Genomic DNA, 21,692 nt, shown 5'->3' on the forward strand with positions numbered 1-21,692 from the left:
AGACAACAGCTTTTAGGCTGTGCTGATTTAAACACAGCTTGATCCCCCCAGGTCCTAACTACCCACAAGTGCCCTGGGAGCCAGAAGCATCAGCAAGGATAGGTGACTGTCTTCTGTAAGCCTCACTATAATGGAGTGGAAGGGGAGGCAAGGGTCATCTAGCTGAGGTGACCGGAGTCAGCCAGTGGTCAGGCTAGGCCACACACACGCACAGGACGCTCACCTTCACAGGCTGTGGGGTGGCCGCGATGATGGGCGGGTGGCTCTGCACAGGCTGGGGGGCTGGTGCGGGCGGGGGCAGTGGCTGGGGGGGCACCGGTGGGGGCGTCTGCAGTGGCTGGGGAGGTACCACTGTCATGACAGGGGTCTGGACGATGAGGTCTGGGGTGACAGCGGGGAAGGGGTGAGGTGTGGCCTGCACGGGTGGAGGATTCTGCTGAGGGGTCTGGGTCTGCGGAGGAGTCGATGCTTGCGTTGTGTTTGGTACCGTAGAGACGCCAGGTTTTGCTGTCCCTACCAATCATAAAAGGGATAGGTGGTTAGATGCCATGTCTGCATGCCGGCTGACCTTGTGGGGACACTGCCACACGTGGCAAGCACACATCGGCGTGGGCATGGCACACAGTGTCTCTGTAACTATTTGTCTAAGAGACAGAACAGCCTAAATACCTTGGACCTCAGCCAAATCTGTCCACCTGTCCCAGGGGGCTCTGAGAGCAGTGGCACACCACATTCCACACTTCCTGGGGTGTCCTGGCTCCAAGTCCTGACTTGGGGACTCAGGCACAGAGACCCCTTCACGAGCATGAAGGCTTGAGCCAAAGGCACAGGAAACACACGCTGAGAGTCAGCACCAGGACAGTGACAGCAAAAAAATGCTCCTTGGTGCTTTCAGGCAGAGCTGTCCTCATTCCCAGAAACACTGCCTTCTGAGTAAGCATTTCTGGCAGGGGGACGGAATCGGCAGCCCTGGCCAAGGTTTCTGGAAATTGGCTACCCCCACCTCTCTGAATCACAGGGGGAGGCTGGACGGCTGCTGCCCTTCATGACCGGCTCAGACTGCCTCCCTGCAGTTGTGTGGGTGAGCCGAAACACACGAGGCCCTACATCCACCCCATGTAAAGACCAAACCCCTTGTCCCAGGAAGGGAGGATGGGGCTCCTTGGTCGTAAGGATACTGGACGCCTCTGGGCAGGTTCCATGGCTAAGGGGTGACCCTCAAGACCAGCTCTCCTTGGCTACCCCTCAGCACTACAGGGGATCTAGCCAACCCCCTCTGCTCCCATGAAGCCACCACTTCCACGTGGGATAAGAAGTCACGTGAAAGCCCACTCCTTAGAGAAGCAAACAACTCACAGCACAGGCTACCTTGCAAACATCACCTTTCTGCAGCACGGAGCTGCGGATGGCAAGATGCAGAAGGCAGCTGTTTAAACTTTTCCTAGACAGAAACATTTCATGAGTAGGCTACTCCCTACCAGCTGGCCTTCAGAATCCCGTGTCAGGCTTGGGGGCAGGGGTAGGTGCTAAGATAGACAAAGAGGGCTTGACTTCAGAAGACTATCAAATAGCAGACATGGCTCCAACACAAGTGTATTAATAAATAATTCAAATAACAAACCTTAAGGCTCTAGGACTGGAATATTAATTAAAACTGCCCTTGATCAGGTTAATTTATCTAAAATGAAAAACAAAGACTGACTATAGCACTGGTGGGATGAAGAATTCAAATAATTTAAAAATGCTTTGAAAAAGTTGTACTTTCTTTTTAACTGAAGTCCATCAAAAAAGGCTAGGCTCAATTTTTCCTACTTTGCTGGAGGGTCACATGGTCATATGACCCTCTGGGCTGGTTCCCCTGATGAACCTGGCCTCACCATACCCAAACAGCAACAAGGCAGGGAGTGTATAATATAGTTGTCTTCCCACCACTCCCAGTCTCCCAGTGAAATTGGAGAAGGCTGGCAAAGACTAGGGAGAAATAAAGCCAATTTCCCTGCTTTACTGTTCCCCAGTATAGCCCCAAAGCAGCTCACTGGGGCTTGCGGAAATGCCCATTTCACACTGCTTTATGGGTCCCCACTTTGCCACAGGCTATTTCAGTGTGCAGCTAATAGTGCTGGGGACACGGAAGGTACCCTACCTGCTTCTTTCCTCCCACGTCCTCTTCCTTTTGCCTGGACTATCATGATCTCAGTTTCTTCAGTGGGCAGTTCGTTGATTTTTTGCAAGAAGAGCTTCTCCAGAGCTTCTGCCATTAAGACTATGTCATCTCCAGGCTAAAAGAGGAGACACATGTGGTGAGGGTTGGAAAGCCCTCCCCACCTTTCTAGACAGAACAAGAGCTCCCCACCCTATGCCCCAAAGTGTGGAGCATCATATTCAGGGTCCTTCCCCAATCTAAACCCTAAAGGGTCAAAACATAGCTATCCTAACTGGCATCATGGAAGCTTCATATGCCTGCAGGTCTGCTGCCTCTCTAGTCTTTTAACCTCTGGCTTGAGAAACCATCCCAATGCCTTAAGTATCTATCAAGCACTGCCAATCACACACAGGGGCCCTCCTTGCACTAGAGCCTAATTATGTCCTTCGACATAATGCAACTTCACTAGAATTATTTGAATTACACAGGATTTCTTGCCATAGATACATGAACAGGGCTCCAATAATGTTCCCTAGTATATCACCAAAGCAGCTCACTGGGGCTTGGGGAAATGTCTACTTCACACTGCCTTATGGGTCCCTACTCTGCCACATGCTGTTCCCACTCAGCTCTAAATGGAGAACCTCATCTGTCCACATTTCCCTTAAACCTAGTGGTGAGAGCTGAGACTTTAAACAAATGATCTGGCTTCAAGGCACAATCGAGCTGAATGGTTTGGCTACTGGGTTAAGTGATATTTATGTCTACATGTAAGACCCTGTAAGGGAACACTTGATTCTATGGCCATTAGCTATCAATGGTCATGTCCACAGTTCCAGATGCGGCGGGTGGGCCCCACTGTACCCTCTCTCATATTTAGGTTTCTGTTTGAGCACACCTTTGTACAACTATATCTTGGTAGGTTCCTTCCTGACAATTTGTGTCATCCAAACAGACTTTTTAATGCGTCGTCACTGTCCTTTTCACACCTTCTCTACTAGACATGCTCAAGAACCAAAGTCCCAAGGGTATCAGAAGCACACGCTTCCAGCTAACAAGGACAGCTTAGAAACATGACCAAAATGTTTTTGGCCTCAAAAGAAACACACCCAGTCACAGGCAAAACCAGCGGTCCCATTTACCTCTGTCGCCAATGGTCTCCTCTCGTTGGACTCTGATCCCACCTGCACCCAGCACCCCTGCCCAATGGGTTCCAGACATGCCCACCTCCTCCTTTACCTTCTCCTTCTCTATCAGCCCCCACATCTCACCTTGTTGTAGATGTAACAATTTGTAAACATAGTGTTGAAGTCCTGGATACATTCCTGAGCATTCCAGTAATAGTTGTTTTCCAAGCGCTTCTTTATTGTTCCCATATCCATAGGTGTTTTAATGATCTTATAGTAATCCTGGAGAGCAGAGAGAGCAAAAGGCCAATGTCACCTCTGCAGCCATGCAGTACTCACAGGTGGGCCTGCAGATGTCACTCCAGGTCACTCTACAGACATGCAGACCTAAGCTCTTCCATGGTATCAGTGAGCCATCTCATGGGGACCCCAAGATAAAGTGGATCAGGGAAGGATTACTAAAAGCTGGGTGGCAATTTAGAGAAAAAATGTGCAAGTTTGCCAACTGTCCTGTCTGGGAACAGGCTACGCTGTCTTAACTGAGATCTATGTTTTCCTCTATTTTTTTTTTGATGTTAAAATATCCTTTCATTTTTAGTAAGTAATGCGGAAAGCATACAACCTTTAAAAAAAAGTGGTTCTTATCTGGTAAAATAACCCATGGTAATTTCTACTTTCTCCCTGCTTCAAATTTTCCACATCAATAAAATGCAAAATCCTACAGAACCAGCATTCAAGCCCACCCATAACAACTGGATCCCTTGCTTCCTGTCACACTAAAAGAACCAAGGAGCAAAAGCCTCTACCTTCAGTTCATCGCACTTCCATTTCTTTTACCTGCAGTCTACCACTAAGGATCCACTAGTATCTGGATACAGTTCAACAACTAACCAGGTTAAGTGCCAGATGAGGAATCAAATGGACTGCCCTCACAATCCTTAGTAAAAACAAAACAAAAAACACCACACAATCCTCCCTGCCCCCTGCCCCCCGACCCCCCACCCGGCAGCAGACCCACTCCTCAAACCTTCAGATCTTACTCTACAAGTGCTAAACAGAAGAAGCCAGACGTCAGGTGTAGATGTCCTAAAGCCCTTCAAATCAAACTCTCTTCTACCATCATAACTTTTTCTAAATCTAAACCTACTCTAAAACCAAACGCTTATTTTTAAAATCAACCACAGGAAGAATTTGGGGACAGATCAGGCAGTGCTCAGGTGTCCAGGTGGAAGGACCACAGAGAGCCAGGCAAGAAGAGAGACCTGCATACAGCCAGCCGGCCCCACTGAGAACCACATTCTCTGAAGCTCCCACAATTAGACTCAGGTGAAGTTATCAGAACCAAGTCCAAGGGGAAGCCTGACAGCAGAGGGGCAGGCCTATGCTTTAGCAAGCACCAAGGTCCTGCCCAGGAACAGTGGTGGACAATACTGAAAAGGTGAGCAAGCGGTGTGAGGTTCTGAGTTGCTCTGACAATCATGAGAAAGGAACAGAAGCCACTGGCATACACATAGGGCTGGCGAAGATCACAGCCCTGCCCAGCCGCAAGGGGCGACTGAACCAGACTTTCTACGTTACATTTGCTCTGACCACCTTTCCCAAGAGAACCAAGTCCAAATATATCTGCCCCAGGGAAAATTTAGATTTTATTCCACGGCCAAAGGTCTACTTAGAATGGTGTCAGGTGCTTGAATTGGCCTCAGTGTGTCAAAAGTGGTTCAAGGCCCAACAGGATAGCGGTTGAGGACAAAGTAGGAAGGAGGAGGTGAGACGATGACAAAAGAGGATGGGGGCTGGGAAGACTGAAAGGGAGACAGGGGTTTAGGGGCATGACAATCCAATTGTACATGTGTCTGAATGAAAGAGGCACAAGCATTCTAATAAGAAGCCCAGCAAGGAACAGGGGCCAAAACACAGGTAAAGATCTGGAAGGCATCAGAAAACAGAAAAAGAATGAACCCTTTTTTGAAGTGGCCCTATTAATATTTCCTGGAGAAGGGGGTGTCCCTGGAAAACTGGGCATTAGTATGACATTGCTCCCAGCCAAACAGCCCTGCCCCACCCCTCAGGGTTAGCCCCTAGCTCTCCCACCTCTCTTCTTCCTACATCAGAGCTGCTGAGGGTGACATCTAGTCACACTGTGGCCCCTGGGGAGCCTGGCCTCCACTTCAGAGAATGACCTCAAACTCCCAAACCCCTTGGCCTAACAGACTACCCACCCGTGTCTGTCCTGCTGGCTGGGATGCTGTCTTCTCAGGATCTCAAGCCCCCCAGTTCCCCTTAGTTTTCACCCTCTCAGCTCTCCTTGCCTCTGCACCCTCTGCATCTTCCTGTAACAAACCAACCCCTCCTCCATCTGGCCCTGCCGCGCTTTCCCTTCAAAGCCAAGTTTCTTGAAATGATGGCTTCACATCCTCACCTTCTTATTCACACCGTCGCGAATCTGGTTTCTACTTCTGCGTCACATCTTCCTAAGGTCACCAATGCCCTCCTAAAGGCCAACAGTAGGGTCAGGTCGGAATCCTCATCTGTTTGACCTCCCTGTAGTCTCTGACGTAGAAACTTGGGGGTCTGCTCTCTGCGGTTGATTCTCCTAGCCTCCCGCCTCCCTCCAGTGCTATAAGAGCTGTGGGCCCCCCTTGGATTCCAACCCCCAGCTCCTTCTCTCCCCATTCTTTGCATTTGCTCTGGGAAGGTCACCTCACCTATGGACCCTGCAGGGCCCAGCCCATTAGCCCAGCTAGAAACTGGTACAGCAAGCTCTCCCAAGAGACTCCCCGCAGTGACGGGCTCGCTGCCTCTACTCCTGATTGTGGTCAATGATGAGAGTGACCTCTGAAGTGCAGATTTGGTGAGGACCCTTCTTTTGTTCCCATACCCTTTCCTCAGTTGGTTCGTGACCCAGACCTGCAGCTCCCCCTCCTGACTCTCTTCCCCTGAGTGCATATGACGGGTATTCAATGGACAGAGAGTACCGGCCAGCTGTTACAGACATAGCAACTTTCAAGCAAGGAGAAGGTCACACTGGTGTGTCCCTCCTTCTTGAAACCGGACGCCTGGCAGAGGCTGAGGATCCTATACCCATGCAGCTCTAACTCGTAAACCCACGTCTGGGTCAACTGTAGCAATCATCTGATTCCAATTCCCTTGCCCAGGTCAGTGTGTGGGATTTGGCAAACAGCAGAGGGCAATTTAAAGACAATTAGTCCTTGATGCTTTGAAGAAAGGAAAAAATTAACACATTTATCCTGTTTGCTCCCGAGGTTCAAAGGTACAAGCTGAGTTTCCAGAAACATTTGCTAGGAATGTGGGCAAATGGAAAGCTCTCCAAGGAAAAAGGAGAGGAACAGGGGTACAAAAGAACAAAGGCAAGTGCAGCATGGCCACAACAAGGCGGGCAGGTGTGAGGGGGTGTGCAGAGGCAGCCAGAGGCAAAGCTGCACCCATACTCCCTCTCTCCATCCAGGCCACTTCCATGTACTTGGCTCCCTGGGAGTTATTCTACTACCTTTCCCTGCCCTGTGCTCTGGGTGATGATGACAGCACCAGTACCAGAAGAGGTACTGCAGCAAGCCAGTCCCTCTCACAATCTGACCAACCACGTCTGCTGAACCTACTGGGCCAAGCGAGCTGACCACATCTGAGGAGGGAGGGCCCGGACCACCAAGTGACCCCACTTTAGCTCCCTATGGAATTGAAAGGCAAGCGGCAAGCAGCCCTCTACCCGTTTCAACATCTCTACAGAATATTTCCCAGAATGCTAGTATCAAAGAAACCAGTTATTATTTAGGCCAATGAGCACGTTTTCTCTCCTTCCCCACTTCCATTCATCAGGACTGCTGAAACCACTCAGTCAAGGGCCTCGTGGGTGCTGGAGTTCAGAGCTGGACCTCGCGCTTTTCACAATGACTCCAAAGGCATCTCCACCCTCCCGTAAGTCCACCCTCACCAGGAGCAACACAGGAGGAGACCTGAGGACGGCAGCCCCGGACCCTGCCCAAGTTACTCACAGGGAGGTTTAGCTTGACGGCATCCACAGGCTGCTGGAAAGGCCACGCAAACTGGTGTTTCCATAGTGTCTTGAGCACCACTTTGAGCAGATATTGCAGTTGGTTGGTCTGCCTCTTGGGCTTGTTGGGGTTGGAAGTCTCCGGGGGAGGGGGGTTGGTGCTGGCTGTGTTGGCTTGCTGGGGTTGGGCCTGGGCCTGCGTTGTAGACATTTGGGTAGTTTCTAGTCCATCCCCCATTACTGGCAGATTTCTCAATCTCGTCCCAGGGCCGCTCTCCGCAGACATGCTACTGATCCCATCACATTCTTCACTGGGCACTCTACAAGGGAAGAGAAAAGCTACCATCAGAGACCAGGCAGCAGATGGGTGCCACTCACAATGACACATCCCCCAGGGCTGTGGCCTCCAAAGGCTGAGCTCCTCTGGTGAAGACTGATCAGGTTGGCTGGGGAGACACTCCATGCACTGACTAAAAGGGCCCCAGTGAGTGTGCTCCTCAAAGATTCATCATCCAGTAGGGAAGAGAGATCAGGTACCAACTCTGAGGGCCGGGACATGGAGTCTAGAGTCAACCAGGAGCTGGAAGGGTCTGTGGGAGCTATGGAGTTCACAGGGAAGTGGGTACAATATGCGACAAACCAAGTTTTCACATCTGAGAGCTTTTACGGGACACTGTGTATGAGAGAGGATGATTTGCAAGCCCCAAATCATGTCATTTTCATTAAAATTCTTATTTGTATTTGTGGTTCATGAAGCATCTAGCCAAGTGAGTAATTCCACTTGGTGAGTGGGGGCCAGGCAGGACGGAGCAGGAAGGCCAGGCTGCCCACTCCTGACTAGCCCACGCAGTCCACTGCTGAGTGCTCACGCTTATGAAGAACGTTTTCTTGGTAACTTAAATAATATGTTTGCTGATTACAGAAATACCACAAGGTAACTGTGGTAACATAAAAATGAATCCATACTTGACCTACTGTTCTATTAACCAGCTTTTCAAAGCTTATTTATAAAGGTGTAGAGGGGCACCTCCTGTGATCCGCTAGGGGCTTGGGGGTGGCACATGAGCGTCCCCCCTCCATCAGTGCCTTATTAGCACTCTGTCCTGTGCACTGCCCTCAACAACACCTGCTTCAAGACACACCATGAGCATCACTGCAAGGGCGACTTTGTGCACCTGTCCAGTTATTCTAACAGGACAACCACAGGGCAGTGGGTTCATGTTTTTAATGTCAAACTGTCCCTCAGAAACACACTAACCCAGTGGTCCCCAACCTTTTTGGCACCAGGGACTGGTTTCGTGGAAGACAATTTTTCCACGGAAGGCGGGGTGGGGGTGGGGGCTGGGGATATGGTTCAGGTGGTAATGTGAGAGATGGGGAGAAACAGATGAAGCTTCACTTGCTGGCCCGCCGCTCACCTCTTGCTGTGCAACCCGGTTCCTAACAGCCCGCGGACTGATGCTGGGGGTTGGGGACCCCTGCACTAACTCACCCCTTACTCAGAATGTCGAGTTTCTTCACTCTATTAATGAGAAGAAACATCTGCTCAAAAGTACTGATCATCTGCACTTTTTGTGCACTATTTTTCCGACACCTTTCTGAGGGCAAGAAAAAGGAATGATCAGTCCCTGCAGGAAGAAAGACTGAAAGTAAGCTAGGAGCTGCCTGCATGTAATGAGCAACTCCAGTAATAAACCTAGGAGTTCAGTGAGGGTAAGAAAACCTCTGTGGCTGACGAAGTCAGGCAAGGGCTTAGGAAAAGAGGGAAGATTTTTAGGACCACAGGAGCTGGTAGGCAGAGGGCACAAGAAAAAACACAGCAAGCTGGCTGTCTCTGTCACAGCTTTCTTTCTGGAACACACTTAGCACATACTAGGCACTCTAGTTGCTGATGAATTACTTTATAATTCAGTCCAAGTGTAATTTGAAACAAGGTTCTCACAGTGGTTTCTGTAAATGCAGTTCCAGCAAATTACCGAATTTTAAAGCACAAGGGAGAACTTGCTATGTAAAAGCAACTCAGTGGTGAGTTCATCATGGGGGGCTGTGGAGAGCTGGACCTCTTGGCCCGAGGCCTGACAAAACTGACATGGCCAAGGAGATCGCTTTCCTTCCAGGGTGCTCTGGTTGATTACAGGTCTAGCTATCAAATGGCCAGAGAGCACACATGAAGAGAGTGCTGCCCCAAGGAAAACGCTGCCGCAGGGCGGGAACCTGTGCAGGAGCAGCCCATGGCCACTGCATGCAAAAGACTCTGGATCTTAGCAACTGTCCAGTGCTGGAGGAAGGGCGTGTTACAGCAGTGTGAGTTAGGTGTCTAGATGTGGTCTTGCATCTGATGCTAAACTTAACTATTTAATGATGTCCAACTGCTTTCAAGATGCCAGCAAGAATTTAGAGTTTACACCCTCCCAGGTAACTCCCAAGACCCAAGAGGGAAGGGACAGCTCCTATGACAACTTCTAAGTTTTCTACACGGAGAACACCAGCCCAGGAAGAACACTTACAGGAAGGAGGGTTTGTAGGTGCAAAGCCGATCCCTGGTACCTCTCTTGCACACACGGTGCTAGAGATGGGAAAGGGACACCCAAAGCTAAAACCAAATGGGCATCTGGCATAAGAATGTGATGGGGACTGGAGGTGGAGACTGGCTGGCCAGCAGCCTGTGAAAGCATCCCTGAAGCCAAGAGAGCAGTGTGGTAGGAGTTCAGGACCACGAAGGGACATTTCCCGAAGCAACTTAATTTGATGATGGGTTGATGAAACTTTGCAATAGCACAACAACCTCGAAGGAGCACTGTGGACTACAATAGTTTCCAAAGGCAGACATGACTGGATAGGCCTGCTTCAGGCTCTGGGGATACAAGGCACTTTCCTTTTCCCATCAGGGGTACTTCTGGTATAAGTATGGCCAGAACTAAGCACCATGTGGTCCTGGGAAGAAGTGTCATGCAATGAATCAAGGTGGGACAGAGGGGATGGAGGTGCTACTGGTGGAAGGGAGGTACATGAAGTGCACCTGGCTGGGAGCTTGGAAAGGACAGGGTGGATCCTGGAGCCCTGACTTGAGTAAACATACCCCAAAGAAAGCAGGATGAGGCCACATACAGATCCAGGGAGAGGGAGCATCCAAAGGCTGGGATAAGGTGTAGAATCATCAGAAAGGGCTTGCTCAGAGAAGAGAACAGAGGGAAGAGAGAACAAGGGGCTAGGCTGAATCACTCGACACTGAGTGTAATGTGGGAGGAAGGGAGGAATCTGGCTGAGAGCATGTCACTGCTGACCTAAGGCAGGATGTGAGGGTAGCCTAAGGAGGCGACAGAAGGAGGCAGTACCTGGAAGCTGCGTTTGGCTGTGCATGGAGCTTTGCAGACAAAAAGCATGCCTTCATTCCTAAAGTGACTGGGCAAGGAAAAGAGAAAAGATTTCTCCAAGTTATGAGGTTTAGTTGATAAAGAGTGGGACCTCAATCTCAGAGAAGCAGTGTCTATAGCCACCTGCAGAGTGACATGCTAGGGCTCAGGTGGGGCCATAGGAGGGTTCACAGAACCGTGTCCCTGAAGCCACCAGGGAAGCACAGACTGCCTTTAGGTAGATGGCATTTAATTACTTACTCCCCTCTTTTCATTTCTTTTTATTCTCCTTCCAGCATTGACAAGGAAAGTCCCTGTTTGTGCCAGTGTGAAAGGTTGGGCTCAGAGGTGTCAGCAGACGATACTATTATTTGGATGGAATTTAACATCACTGTTTTGTTCTCGTGGTTTTGTTTTGTTTTTTTTTTTTGCAGTACGCGGGCCTCTCACTGTTGTGGCCTCTCCCGCTGCGGAGCACAGGCTCCAGACACGCAGGCCCAGTGGCCATGGCTCACGGGCCCAGACACTCCACGGCATGTGGGATCCTCCCGGACCGGGGCATGAACCCGTGTCCCCTGCATCGGCAGGCGGACTCTCAACCACTGCGCCACCCAGGAAGCCCTGTTCTCATGGTTTTAATTTTACTGATATCTATGTGTGGCTCCTGATTTAGCTTCCTTTCAAAATAAAGGTACTGTAAACAAAACAGTAAACTCATTTAAAAAAAAAGAAAAAAATCCCCACAGTTAAGGATGCAAGTATCAAGACAGGGAAGGACAAGGATAAAGTGGGAGTGGTGAGGGCAGCCTGGCCTGTGGCCTCACTCTGTGACCCTCTCCAGAGGAGAGCCAGCCAAGACTTACTGCAGATTCCAGGTGGGGAAGCCAGTGGGCTAGAAGAATTTGTAGAAAACTGCTGGAAGGAGGGAGGATGGAGAGGCATCCACAAGATGGCAGAGACTCTCCCTCACAAACCCTCCATAGGTAAGTGGATGGGGACGATCATTTATTGGGCAACAACAGAAACTGGGGTTTGGGGCTAGTAAGACAGAAGGGGGAGACGGTGGCCACAGATCAGATACAGAAAGATACAGGATATGCTGAGTGCTTGGACACAAGTAGTGACAGAGGGGCAGCACCACAGAGAAGGAAATATGTCACTGGGGTTTAAGGGCACCTGGAGTCGTTTGGGAGAGGGGTTTTCATGCAGCAGGATCAACATGTCCAAAGGAGCAAAAGGGGATGAATGTAACTCTGGCTCCATCAGGAAGGGAGTCTTGGATGTGCTGGAGAAGCAAGCATGGGAGGGAGGGTGGCATTAAGTGAGGATCTCATTAAGTGAGGATCAAGAATGATGTGCAGTTTGGTTTCCACTACTAGAGGTCTCCTAGAAAGCAGCTCAGGAATTACACAGCCAAGCATGTGCCAGGTGAGCTATGGCACACAAAGGACAGGAGCAGCCCCACCCTGAAGGAGACGCTCTGGCCCTAGGACAGTGGAGCTCTGTCAGCCACAAGGACGCAGGTTGCTGGGGGGAGGGAGGGGAGCGAGACAAGCCCATCCCACCAGGAGGAAGCAGCCCCATAAATTTCCTATTAAGTAATGACATTCTGGAACCCTTCAAGCAGTGTCCCCGAGGCAAGCTGAAATCAAGGTAAATGACTTCTGGAGCTTCCGGGCTGGGCTGTGCCTGTTCTCTCTCCAAATGGACTCTCAGCAAAGCCAAAGGATGGAGGACTCTGGACACAATCACTTTCCTTCACCTTCAAGCCAGGCCCACATGGGCCCTTGAGCCAAGGAAGCTGAATTTTCTGCTCAGAAAATGAACAGACCTTTTTCTACAGAAAATCTGACCCTTTAACTTTGTCTTATCTCTGCTTTAAATCACTACCTCTACCACAGAGGCTAAACCACCCTTTTTAGCCTGCCAGCTCACATCTGACAGTGACATTTAAATCCTCACAACTCTGAGATTGCTTCTAGCCTCATCCTCACTTTAAAGATAAGGAAACCAGGGCACAGAGAAGTAACTTACCCAGGAAGTGGAAAGATAGGCCACTTCTATTATGGGCTGCTGTGGCCCATAATTTGACATGATTCCTGGGAAGTTTCAGTTGAGCTTTGAGAAATCCCCATTTGTGAGCTGAACATGCACCCCCAGGAGCGTCCAATGCAAACATCCAGGATGGGCTGGCCCATCTTAAGTAACATGAAAAACTAAGCACAAGACCCACATACTTGTAACAACTGAGGTCAATTTATAAGGAAAAAAATTGCTGGAGGTTGCCAGCTCAAATGAGAAGGCATGATAACGTGGTTTTGACAGATGAGATGGGATCCATAAATATATCAGTTTGTCTTACGATGCTCTGAGGACAACCAATGACAGGTGACACCCATGGCCCCGATGTGAGGGATCATGAAATACGAAAACTGAGCCATGGGGATAATCATGGGATGCTTTGGACTTCTGTTCTGTACCCACTTGGGGCCCAGGCAGGACTCGCACCTCAAGAAACCACACCCAGACAGTCTGTAGCTTGCAGCTCAGCCCTCCCAGGACTGTGGGCAAGTAAACTCCTTGGGAAACTTTAAGAAGCCATTCATGCATATTGCAGCAAAACACCAGAATCTCTAGTCTGTTGTGGGCCAAGAAAGAGAGGCACTGGTGAGCAGCGCTATGTGAAAGCCACACAGGACGACTCTTCTAAGGCACAGATCCAACTGGGTTGACACCTTGGGTAAATTCTTCCCACAGTGGTCGCCTCTACCCTGCACTGTCCCAGCCCCTGACATCAACACTCCGAACAACATGGTGGCCACAATGGGCACCTTCTCTGTCACCTTCATGCCTTTCATTTGCTGTACCTGGTGCTTCCCTGATCTCTGTCTAGTGACTCTGATGGTCAGCCCCCCACACACACACCTGGGAGCCCAAGGGCAGGGCCATCTTTACTTTTCTCTTGTCCTTTCAGTACACAGCAAGTACTCAGTGAACAACTCAGGGGCTACAGTGACCACACACGATTGTCACCCTGGGGCTTCTAGCTCAATTTCAAAGCTCTGGAAAAGGAAATCAGCTCACAGTCTCACACGGAAAATTGCTCAGCCAATGCATCTCATCAGAGCTACATGCCAGGCTTAGGGACTCTGCAGTCGACATGATGTTCTTTGAGTGATTAAGCAATACCTGGGTGAGTATTGTGAAAAAGAATGGCAGGGTTGCTGTGGCCATGGACAGAGAGGGTGTGCACTCCTGTGGTGGGTAAGGTAGAGAGGGACAAGGCTTGTGATGGACAGGGGAAGGCACAACTGATGCAATAACACAGGCACAGGTCTGTAAGCAGGAGAGATACCAGTGCATATGAAGAGCTTAAAGGAGGACAGGCAGGATGGGACAGTGCAAGGGCCATGTGACCATGTTGGGCTTTTGTTCTTCACAAGTCCCAGACTGTGGGGTAGGGAATAGTAAGTTCATCCTCAACTATACCTGCACACAGCAGCACGCTGTTTACAGGTGCAAAAGATGGGATGCGTGGGGACAGAGTTAATCAATGAGGGTGCACGCAGGGTGCTCTCTGTGTGCTCTCAGTCCTACAGGAAATGAATGGCTCTCAGCACCATGGCTCAATGGGGAAAGGAGGCTGAAAACTCAAACTTATAAATCTATCTGCAGATATGGAGGAATTAATTGGATTCTCACGACAAAGTATACCGTCTTCAAAAGTTTTACATCTGAAAGATCCAAATATGCTTTTCCCTCTCTGTTTTCACACTGATCTGTGGTCGAGGTGGGAGCCAGCAGGTACTGTGTTGAGATAGTTGAACGTCAAGGGACAGGAAGAGAATTTCACCTATTGTTTCCAACCCAAAGAAGGCTGCATGACCCAACTGTGTGTCTAATTTCTGGATCTACTCCAAACAGGTATCTTACAACATATTCCCAGTTTACAGGAGTAAGAAGAAAAAGATGAAGAGACATTAGATGGTCAGTGTCCTGGTTCCCAAACTGAGTGTTGAAGGACCACAGGGTGTTACAGTAACTCAGAGAGGCACTGTGGGAACCAGCAGCACAAGGTAATTCATAATGTTAGACTGCACCATATTCCTTTCGACAGTATCATATCTTACAAAGCCTGAATTTAGGTTGCTGTGATAAAAAGCAAATAGTTGGCCCTTGGTGTCTGCAGATTCAACCAACAGCAGATCAAAAATATTTGGGGGGAAACATTCTAGAAAGTTCCAAAAAGCAAAACTTGAATTTGCTGTGCACTGGCAACTATTTACAAAGAGTTTACACAGTGTTTACAATTATTTATATAGTGCTTACATTGTATTAGGTATAAGTAACCTAGAGATGATTTAAAGTACAGGACAGAGGACATGCAAACACTATGCCATTTAAAAAAAATTTTTTTTTACTGGAGTATAGCTGATTTACAATGTTGTGTTAGTTTCTGCTGTACAGCAAAGTGAATCAGTTATACGTATACATACATCCACTCTTTTTAAGATTCTTTTCCCATATAGGCCATTACAGAGTACTGAGTAGAATTCCCTGTGCTATACAGTAGGTCCTTATTAGCTATCTATATTATACATAGTAGTGTGTATATGTCAATCCCAATCTCCCAATTTATCCCTCCCCTCCCCTTTCGCCACTGGTAACCGTAAGTTTGTTTTCTACACCTGTGACTCTTTCTGTTTTGTAAGTTCATTTGTATCATTTTTTTAGATTCCACATATAAGCAACATGTGTCTTTCTCTGTCTGACTTACTTCACTTAATATAAATCTCTAGGTCCATCCATGTTGCTGCAATATAAGGGACTTGAGAACCTGCGGATTTGGGTGCCTAGCAGTGTGTGTCTGTTATGTGTGTCCTAGAATGAATCCCCCACTGATACCAAGGGACAACTGTACCATGTAAAAACTAACGTGGGATAGGAAATGTGGATGGCAGGTGTCTAAGGTTCTGGTTCTAAGGTTTGAGGAGTTGTGCGGTACCCAACAGGCACACACATTCCATAAGGAACTGGCTGTAGTAATCCAAGAATATCATATTTTTCCCTTCAATTTATGTGCCCTCCCCTCCAAAACAGCTATACCATTGTTGGGACATTAGTATTTATTCAGTTGTTTGTATCTAACTACCTAATAAACAAAATTGTTAGGTATTTCCTTTGGCCTAAGATCATGATGAAAAAATTGAGATGCTAATGATGCTGTGAACCAAGAAAGTTTGGGAACCTCTGGGTGCGCTAATGAAAATAAAAATGTCAGTTCTTTTCCTATGTTTATAGACCCCTGATTAAGCACTCCTGCTTTCAAGGATATTGTTTGCTATCATTCCAACTCATCTAAGGACAGATAGTATTTAGCAGCCAACACAATTGCAATGTTTTTCAAATTTCAACAGAAACACTTTCTTTCCTGGAGATTAGGAGGCGAGACAGACATGGGGTAGGCTTGGGTCTAGGCTTCTGAAAGCAAGCAACAGAGGAAAAGAGAAAGGCTGATTCCTGGAGATTCAGTTCCAGTTCTGTCCATTGTGACAGGCTGACAGTTACACTCTGTACTTGTAGCTCCACCTTAACTCCTGGTGTCCCAGAGGGCCCACGAAGCCCAGTGACCCCACCTTGACTCTGTCCTGTCCATTCACTCACCTCCATCCTAAAGTGATACAGCACGCCAGGAGCAAGATGCAAGGGAAGGCAGGAACAGTGCAGATTAACTGGAAAGCTTCATGAACTCTCCCATGAAATACAGTGACCATACTCAGCAGAGCTTTATGCGAGCTACCAACACACACATCTCTGCTAGGGCCTAGATAAGCTCGCCAGTAGGTTAACTGCTGCTTCCTGGGCTGACGCGCTGTACTGAACACTTATTTAATCCTCACAGCAAGCCTACATGGGAGGTGGTGGCCTCATCACCTTCATCTTCATCCTCCTGGCAACAAAGAAACAGAGTGGGTGGTGGTCTGGTCAGCAGAAGGTCACCTAGGGCTGTCTGTCTCTTGAGTGCTCTGCTCCACAGTTGCCTCTGCTCACCAAGCCCAGGGGCAAAGGCCTAGCCAACTGCTGGGCCCAGAGGGTCTGTTGTTTGGCTGAGGGCACCCCACATCCATGTCCTGGCATGTATTAATCAACAGACTTCCCCTTTCTGCAGAAGCAGCTGAATGTCACATGACCCTCAAGCAAGTTCCAAAGAATTTCACCCCCGCAAACAAATCAAAGTCAAGATAATTCTCGCAGCACCTAGCTATCTGTGAATTGGCCCACATCATGGGTGAAATCAGCGGTACACTTCCCTGCTGATGCCATGGAGGGGAGGTGGTCAAGGAGTAGAGACCAAATTATTTATGCTTCCCAAGCAGTAAATGGTCAGAGTGGCTATGGCTTGAATTTGTTTCATGTCAAGAAAAATGCTGGCCAATGCCAGCTGACCCCAGTCTCTCAAGAAATTACAAGTTCACAGTAGCATTCACCCTTCAGACAAAGGAAGACCCTCCCCCATCACTGCAAGGTTCTCTTATAAAGAATCACTTGGGAGGCAAGAGAAAGAGTCTAACCACAGACAGAGAAGGGGATGGGGGACCCTGACTTTGGTAAAAACCTGGCAATTTCTCAATACTAGTCAATCTGCAGTAAATCTTATCCTGTGCTAGGAACATCTTCCTTGAAATGTTAGTTACACTGACTATGGAACACTAATATCAGAAGGTATGTTTTCCTCCTGGTCCCAGAGCAGAAGCTACTTCCCCCATTCACAGTGAAGGCCCGTTCCACAGTGTGATCTGTGTCAGAAGGGAAGCACAAACAGGATTACTTTTCCATCTGACCGGCTCAGGCGGCTGCTAAGAACAGTGCTCGTGTCATCAGCCAGACTGACGTGTCTGGAGTCTGGCCAGTGGCTGTGTGCTGAGGCAGCTCTTAGAAGCCTTAATCCTCCTGCATGCAGCTTGTACATGCCCCGTCCCCCTGCCCCATGGACTTGCCAAGCAGGGCCCCATCACCTCAGACTCAAGCTGGCAGCTGCCTTGAACCAGGCGACCCAAAGCGGAGATGAGCTAGCCTTCCTGCTAAGGGTGTGTAGACACACTCTAGCTCTCTGTCCCCCACTGGAGGGAACCAGGCCCACAAGGACCTTGCAGCCAGGAAGACCAGGAGCCAGACCCCAGCAGGCCACAAACCCCGCCCCGTCAATGAGAATTCCAGTCCCTTTGCTTTAGAAACCAATCAGCAGGCACATTAAATTAGGGGCAGTGAAAGTTTTGCACCATCTTTTCCCTATGAAAGTTGCCAGCAGCTGGAGGTACAGTAAAAGGTTCCACCGTGACACACGGCTTACATCATGGTGTTGATGGTTAAATCTGGGCAGACAATGTGTGAATTTAAAATGTTCCTGAGATGGGCATGCAGTTAAAAAGAAAGCAAAACTTTGATATGGGGAAGATCAAAACTACTAAAACAGCAGGGGGAGGCTAATTTTTCCTACAAAGCGCCAGACAGTAAATATACTCAGCTGTGCAAGACATACAGTCTTTACAATTCCTCATTCTACCGTTGCCATATCATGAACGCAGCCTGCTAACAATCTTTAGACAAATAGCTATGGCCATGTGCCGATAAAATTCAGACTGGCCCACAGGCCTCAGTTTGCAACCCGTTCCATAGATTTCTAGACTTTGCGTCAAGGTGAGGGAAATGTAGGTGACAAAATGCTATGTTAGAAAAGTAAAATGCACAATACAGATGAAATTAGGTAAAGATATACAAGTGGGTGAGTACGTGAAACCATAAAATGAAGTGGGATATGGTGGTGGGTCTGTGGACCACTACACCTATTTACATTTAAAAACCAACGAACTGAGGCTTCCCTGATGGCGCAGTGGTAGAGAATCTGCCTGACAATGCAGGGGACACGGGTTTGACCCCTGCTCTGGGAAGATCCCACATGCCGCAGAGCAACTAAGCCCGTGCGCCACAACTACTGAGCCTGTGCTCCAGAGCCCGTGAGCCACACCTACTGAGCCTGTGTGCCGCAACTACTGAAGCCCACGTGCCTAGAGCCCATGATCCACAACGAGAGAATCCACCGCAATGAGAAGCCTGTGCACTGCAACAAAGAGTAGCCCCTGCTCGCCGCAACTAGCAGGCTTGACCTGGCCAAGTCTCCAAGTTAGAGGCTGGAAGACTGACAGAAATACAGTGCCATTAATTCAAACTCTGCATTCCCACTGACCTAGGTCTCAGGTTGTGCCCTTCATAGGTAAGGTAAGACTGACATTTTCTTCTGGTTGCCTCTTATAAAGTTATTACTCCTACTTCTCTGTCTGCCATTACTTTTAAACCTTTTATTTTTAAGTGATTTTGTTTTCCAAAAGAGCTGTTCTGGTGTATGCAACACTGAGATTAACTGACACTACAATATGAAATGCCAACAAAACAGGCTATTATTTCATGTAGAAAAATCCTGCTTTGAGAGGTGGACTCCAATATAGCCACAGAGTCATGCAGATTGCAAAGCCAAGGCAGGCAGTGACGCCAGGCACTTCCTCTGCCTAGATGAGAGTTCCCCAGTAGGAAGGAAGCATAGGTAACGATGGAGAACAGAAGAATCTGCAAGGAAGCAAGAATGGGAGATGGTGTTCACTTCGCTAAAGATAAAGTACTGAAGTGAAGAAAATGTCTAAGAGTGAGAAACTAGGATTAACCAAACAAGGCTCAAAGTACAGTCTTGGGTGGCCTGGGTGTAGATCAGAAAGCTTTTGAGAGTGACATCACATTGGTTCTCTGGAACCCTCCCATTTCCAACAAAAGGATAAAATCCAAGCTCATGGTCCTCATGAATGAAATTTAAAACTAGTACAAAAAAAACAACTATGGTGTTTTCTAACACGCCAAACACCAGGGAAACATGTTAGTGCTGACCTCCAAGCAAGTGGTCAAAGTCAAGCTGTTTGGGAATTTGGGAGGCAAAGAGGAAGGTAAATGAAGTGCAGACGATGAACAACCTCCAAGACCCGATGGGTAGCAGCACATGGGTGAGAGGTAGTTTACTGTCTGTGGCTGAAATGTTCCAGAACATGCCAGCTCACAGGCACACAGTTAGTCCTGCTATGTTTAAGTGGAAACAACATAAAACTGATGAATAGACCCATGAGTGGGAAAGGTGACATTCCAACCAACTTTCCTACAATTTCATTCCCTGGGAAGCAACCTCCATGAGTATGCAAGGCTAACAGGGTGAGAGATATCCCCACAAGAGCACATCATGTCTCTAAGCTTCTCTTCAAAGCAGCAGAATGGTAGCTGAGAGGCAGACTCAAGACTACACTTACTGGGGAAAAAAGGGGCCCAGGAAGATGGCTAACACAAGAGCTTCCAGAGACACCATTATCCTGACATCCAAGTGACACTTCAGCCTTGACCACCAAGACTCCTCACTGAGAGGGAAGGCCTAATCAGCCCCTCAAAGGCCAAGAGGAGACATGGAGACACACCAAGGAGCCAGGAACAGACACATCTATCAAGGACAAGGGCACACACTGACTCAGAGTTTAGAGATGCAGGAGAGCCTAGTTACCTTGATGAAGAGCTAAGGCTTATGGGTGACCTCTTCTTTAATGATATTACCCTCTGACCTTCACTATGAAGCTGAATTTTAAAAGAAAGATCTGAGAAAAAGAAGGATACATCTGTCATTATCAGGCACTCTCAAGAGGTGGCTCCAGCTAAGATGACTTTTCCTCTTACCTTGCCTCACCTTTCATCAGGTACAGAACCCAAATAACAATGAGAGCTGACAGTGTCTAAACTAGACATGCACTGCCAAGGTTACAGCAAAGGCTGGTGCTCTAACAGTCAAGCAGCCCCAGGGAAACAAGCCCAGTGGCCCTGGCTTCCACACACCATTGACTTCCAGACAGGTGCTTCTCCTCTCAGGTAAGGGCAAGCCACCTCCATGCACTGCAAGGAGGTCCCTGCCCTCAGCAAACATTCAATGTTTACTTTTGCCCTCAGGATCTAACCATGTCAGTTTCAGATGGATGTGTGGATTTAAATAACCAACCTCCTCTAGATCTCAGCAACTTTCAGAGTGCAAAGAAGACAATCAGGGACAAAACTCACACTATTTCAGATGAGAACAGCTAGGGAAGCAAAGAACTTGACAGGGATCTGTTTCTTTGTGAAAACTAATGTTTCTGCTTGCCATTAATTCCACCTAACTCCCACTGAAGTAAATGATCCACAGAGGTCAAGTGCCCCAACTCTGACACAGACAGAAAAGTGGATACAGGTGCTGAAGAGAAAAGGTCAAACACCACAAAGCATGTTTGATCTCTAAGGTGGGGGGTGGGGGTGGGGTGCCCCCCATCCTCCCATCCCAAGCCTCCAGCCACTCTGCTCTGGGCAGCTGGGCCTTGCCACAGGCAGTGGCCACTGGCAAAGTCAGCCCTGTGTGCTGTGCCCCAGGGGACCTCAGCTGCAGCAGAATTTCACAGACTCATATTCTGCTGCACAGCCCAAGTTTACTCCTTGGCAGACATGGTCAGGTCAGCTTGTCCTTAGCATCCACTTAAGAAAATGAGAGATGCTCACTGGTGAGGAGCTCTCAGCCCATCAGAAACCAAAACCCCTGCCCCAGTACACAGACTATCACACTCCCAATGAACCTGCAGCATTTCCTGGAACTCCTTGCCACTTTTTTATTAAAATCAGGAATAACATTTAAGGGTGTGGAACTAACGTTCATCACACATGAAGCTTCAAACCAAGATCTAGTGCACAGAATGACTGAATAAAAAAATGAAAATGTGTGCACACGCACATCTCAGTGAAAATGCCACCTGCACTCACTGGGTTTAGTTAACTGGTTTGCAAGCCGTGCACGGGGAAAGCTGGAGACCCACAATGCTAAGCAGCTTGAGGTCCATGGCCTTTCCCTACCTCTCCACATAACTCTCTGGCATTCTATGAGTTCTTCTAGACTCAATGCCCGGCGTGTCTCACCCAGCAGAGAGCAGAGCTGAACTGGGCTGGTGCCCCCACTACCC

The 21,692-nt window shown here is 48.5% G+C and overlaps 1 protein-coding gene across 9 annotated transcripts in view; it reads right to left on the reverse strand.

Moving 5' to 3' along the window:
• BRD4 (bromodomain containing 4) overlaps positions 1-21,692 on the reverse strand; it is an 83,248-nt gene that overhangs the window by 28,057 nt on the left and 33,499 nt on the right. For 4 of the 9 annotated variants that reach the window (XM_027084484.1, XM_027084482.1, XM_027084487.1 and 1 more), the window contains exons 1-5: positions 16,297-16,582; positions 7,281-7,599; positions 3,415-3,552; positions 2,144-2,279; positions 224-513 (exon numbers count right to left, since the gene is read on the reverse strand). In XM_027084484.1, the coding sequence (XP_026940285.1) occupies positions 224-513; positions 2,144-2,279; positions 3,415-3,552; positions 7,281-7,599; positions 16,297-16,406 (993 nt within the window). In that variant the 5' untranslated portion in view covers positions 16,407-16,582. Of the gene's footprint in view, positions 1-223; positions 514-2,143; positions 2,280-3,414; positions 3,553-5,689; positions 5,762-7,280; positions 7,600-16,296; positions 16,583-21,692 lie in introns of those variants that run through there. The other 5 variants (XM_027084485.1, XM_027084486.1, XM_027084488.1 and 2 more) reach the window with 4 other exon arrangements.

This window comes from Aethalodelphis obliquidens, unplaced genomic scaffold (genome assembly GCF_003676395.1).
Source record: "Aethalodelphis obliquidens isolate GAN/ISIS:26980383/991018 unplaced genomic scaffold, ASM367639v1 scaffold53, whole genome shotgun sequence".
Classification (NCBI taxonomy): Eukaryota; Metazoa; Chordata; class Mammalia; order Artiodactyla; family Delphinidae; genus Aethalodelphis; species Aethalodelphis obliquidens.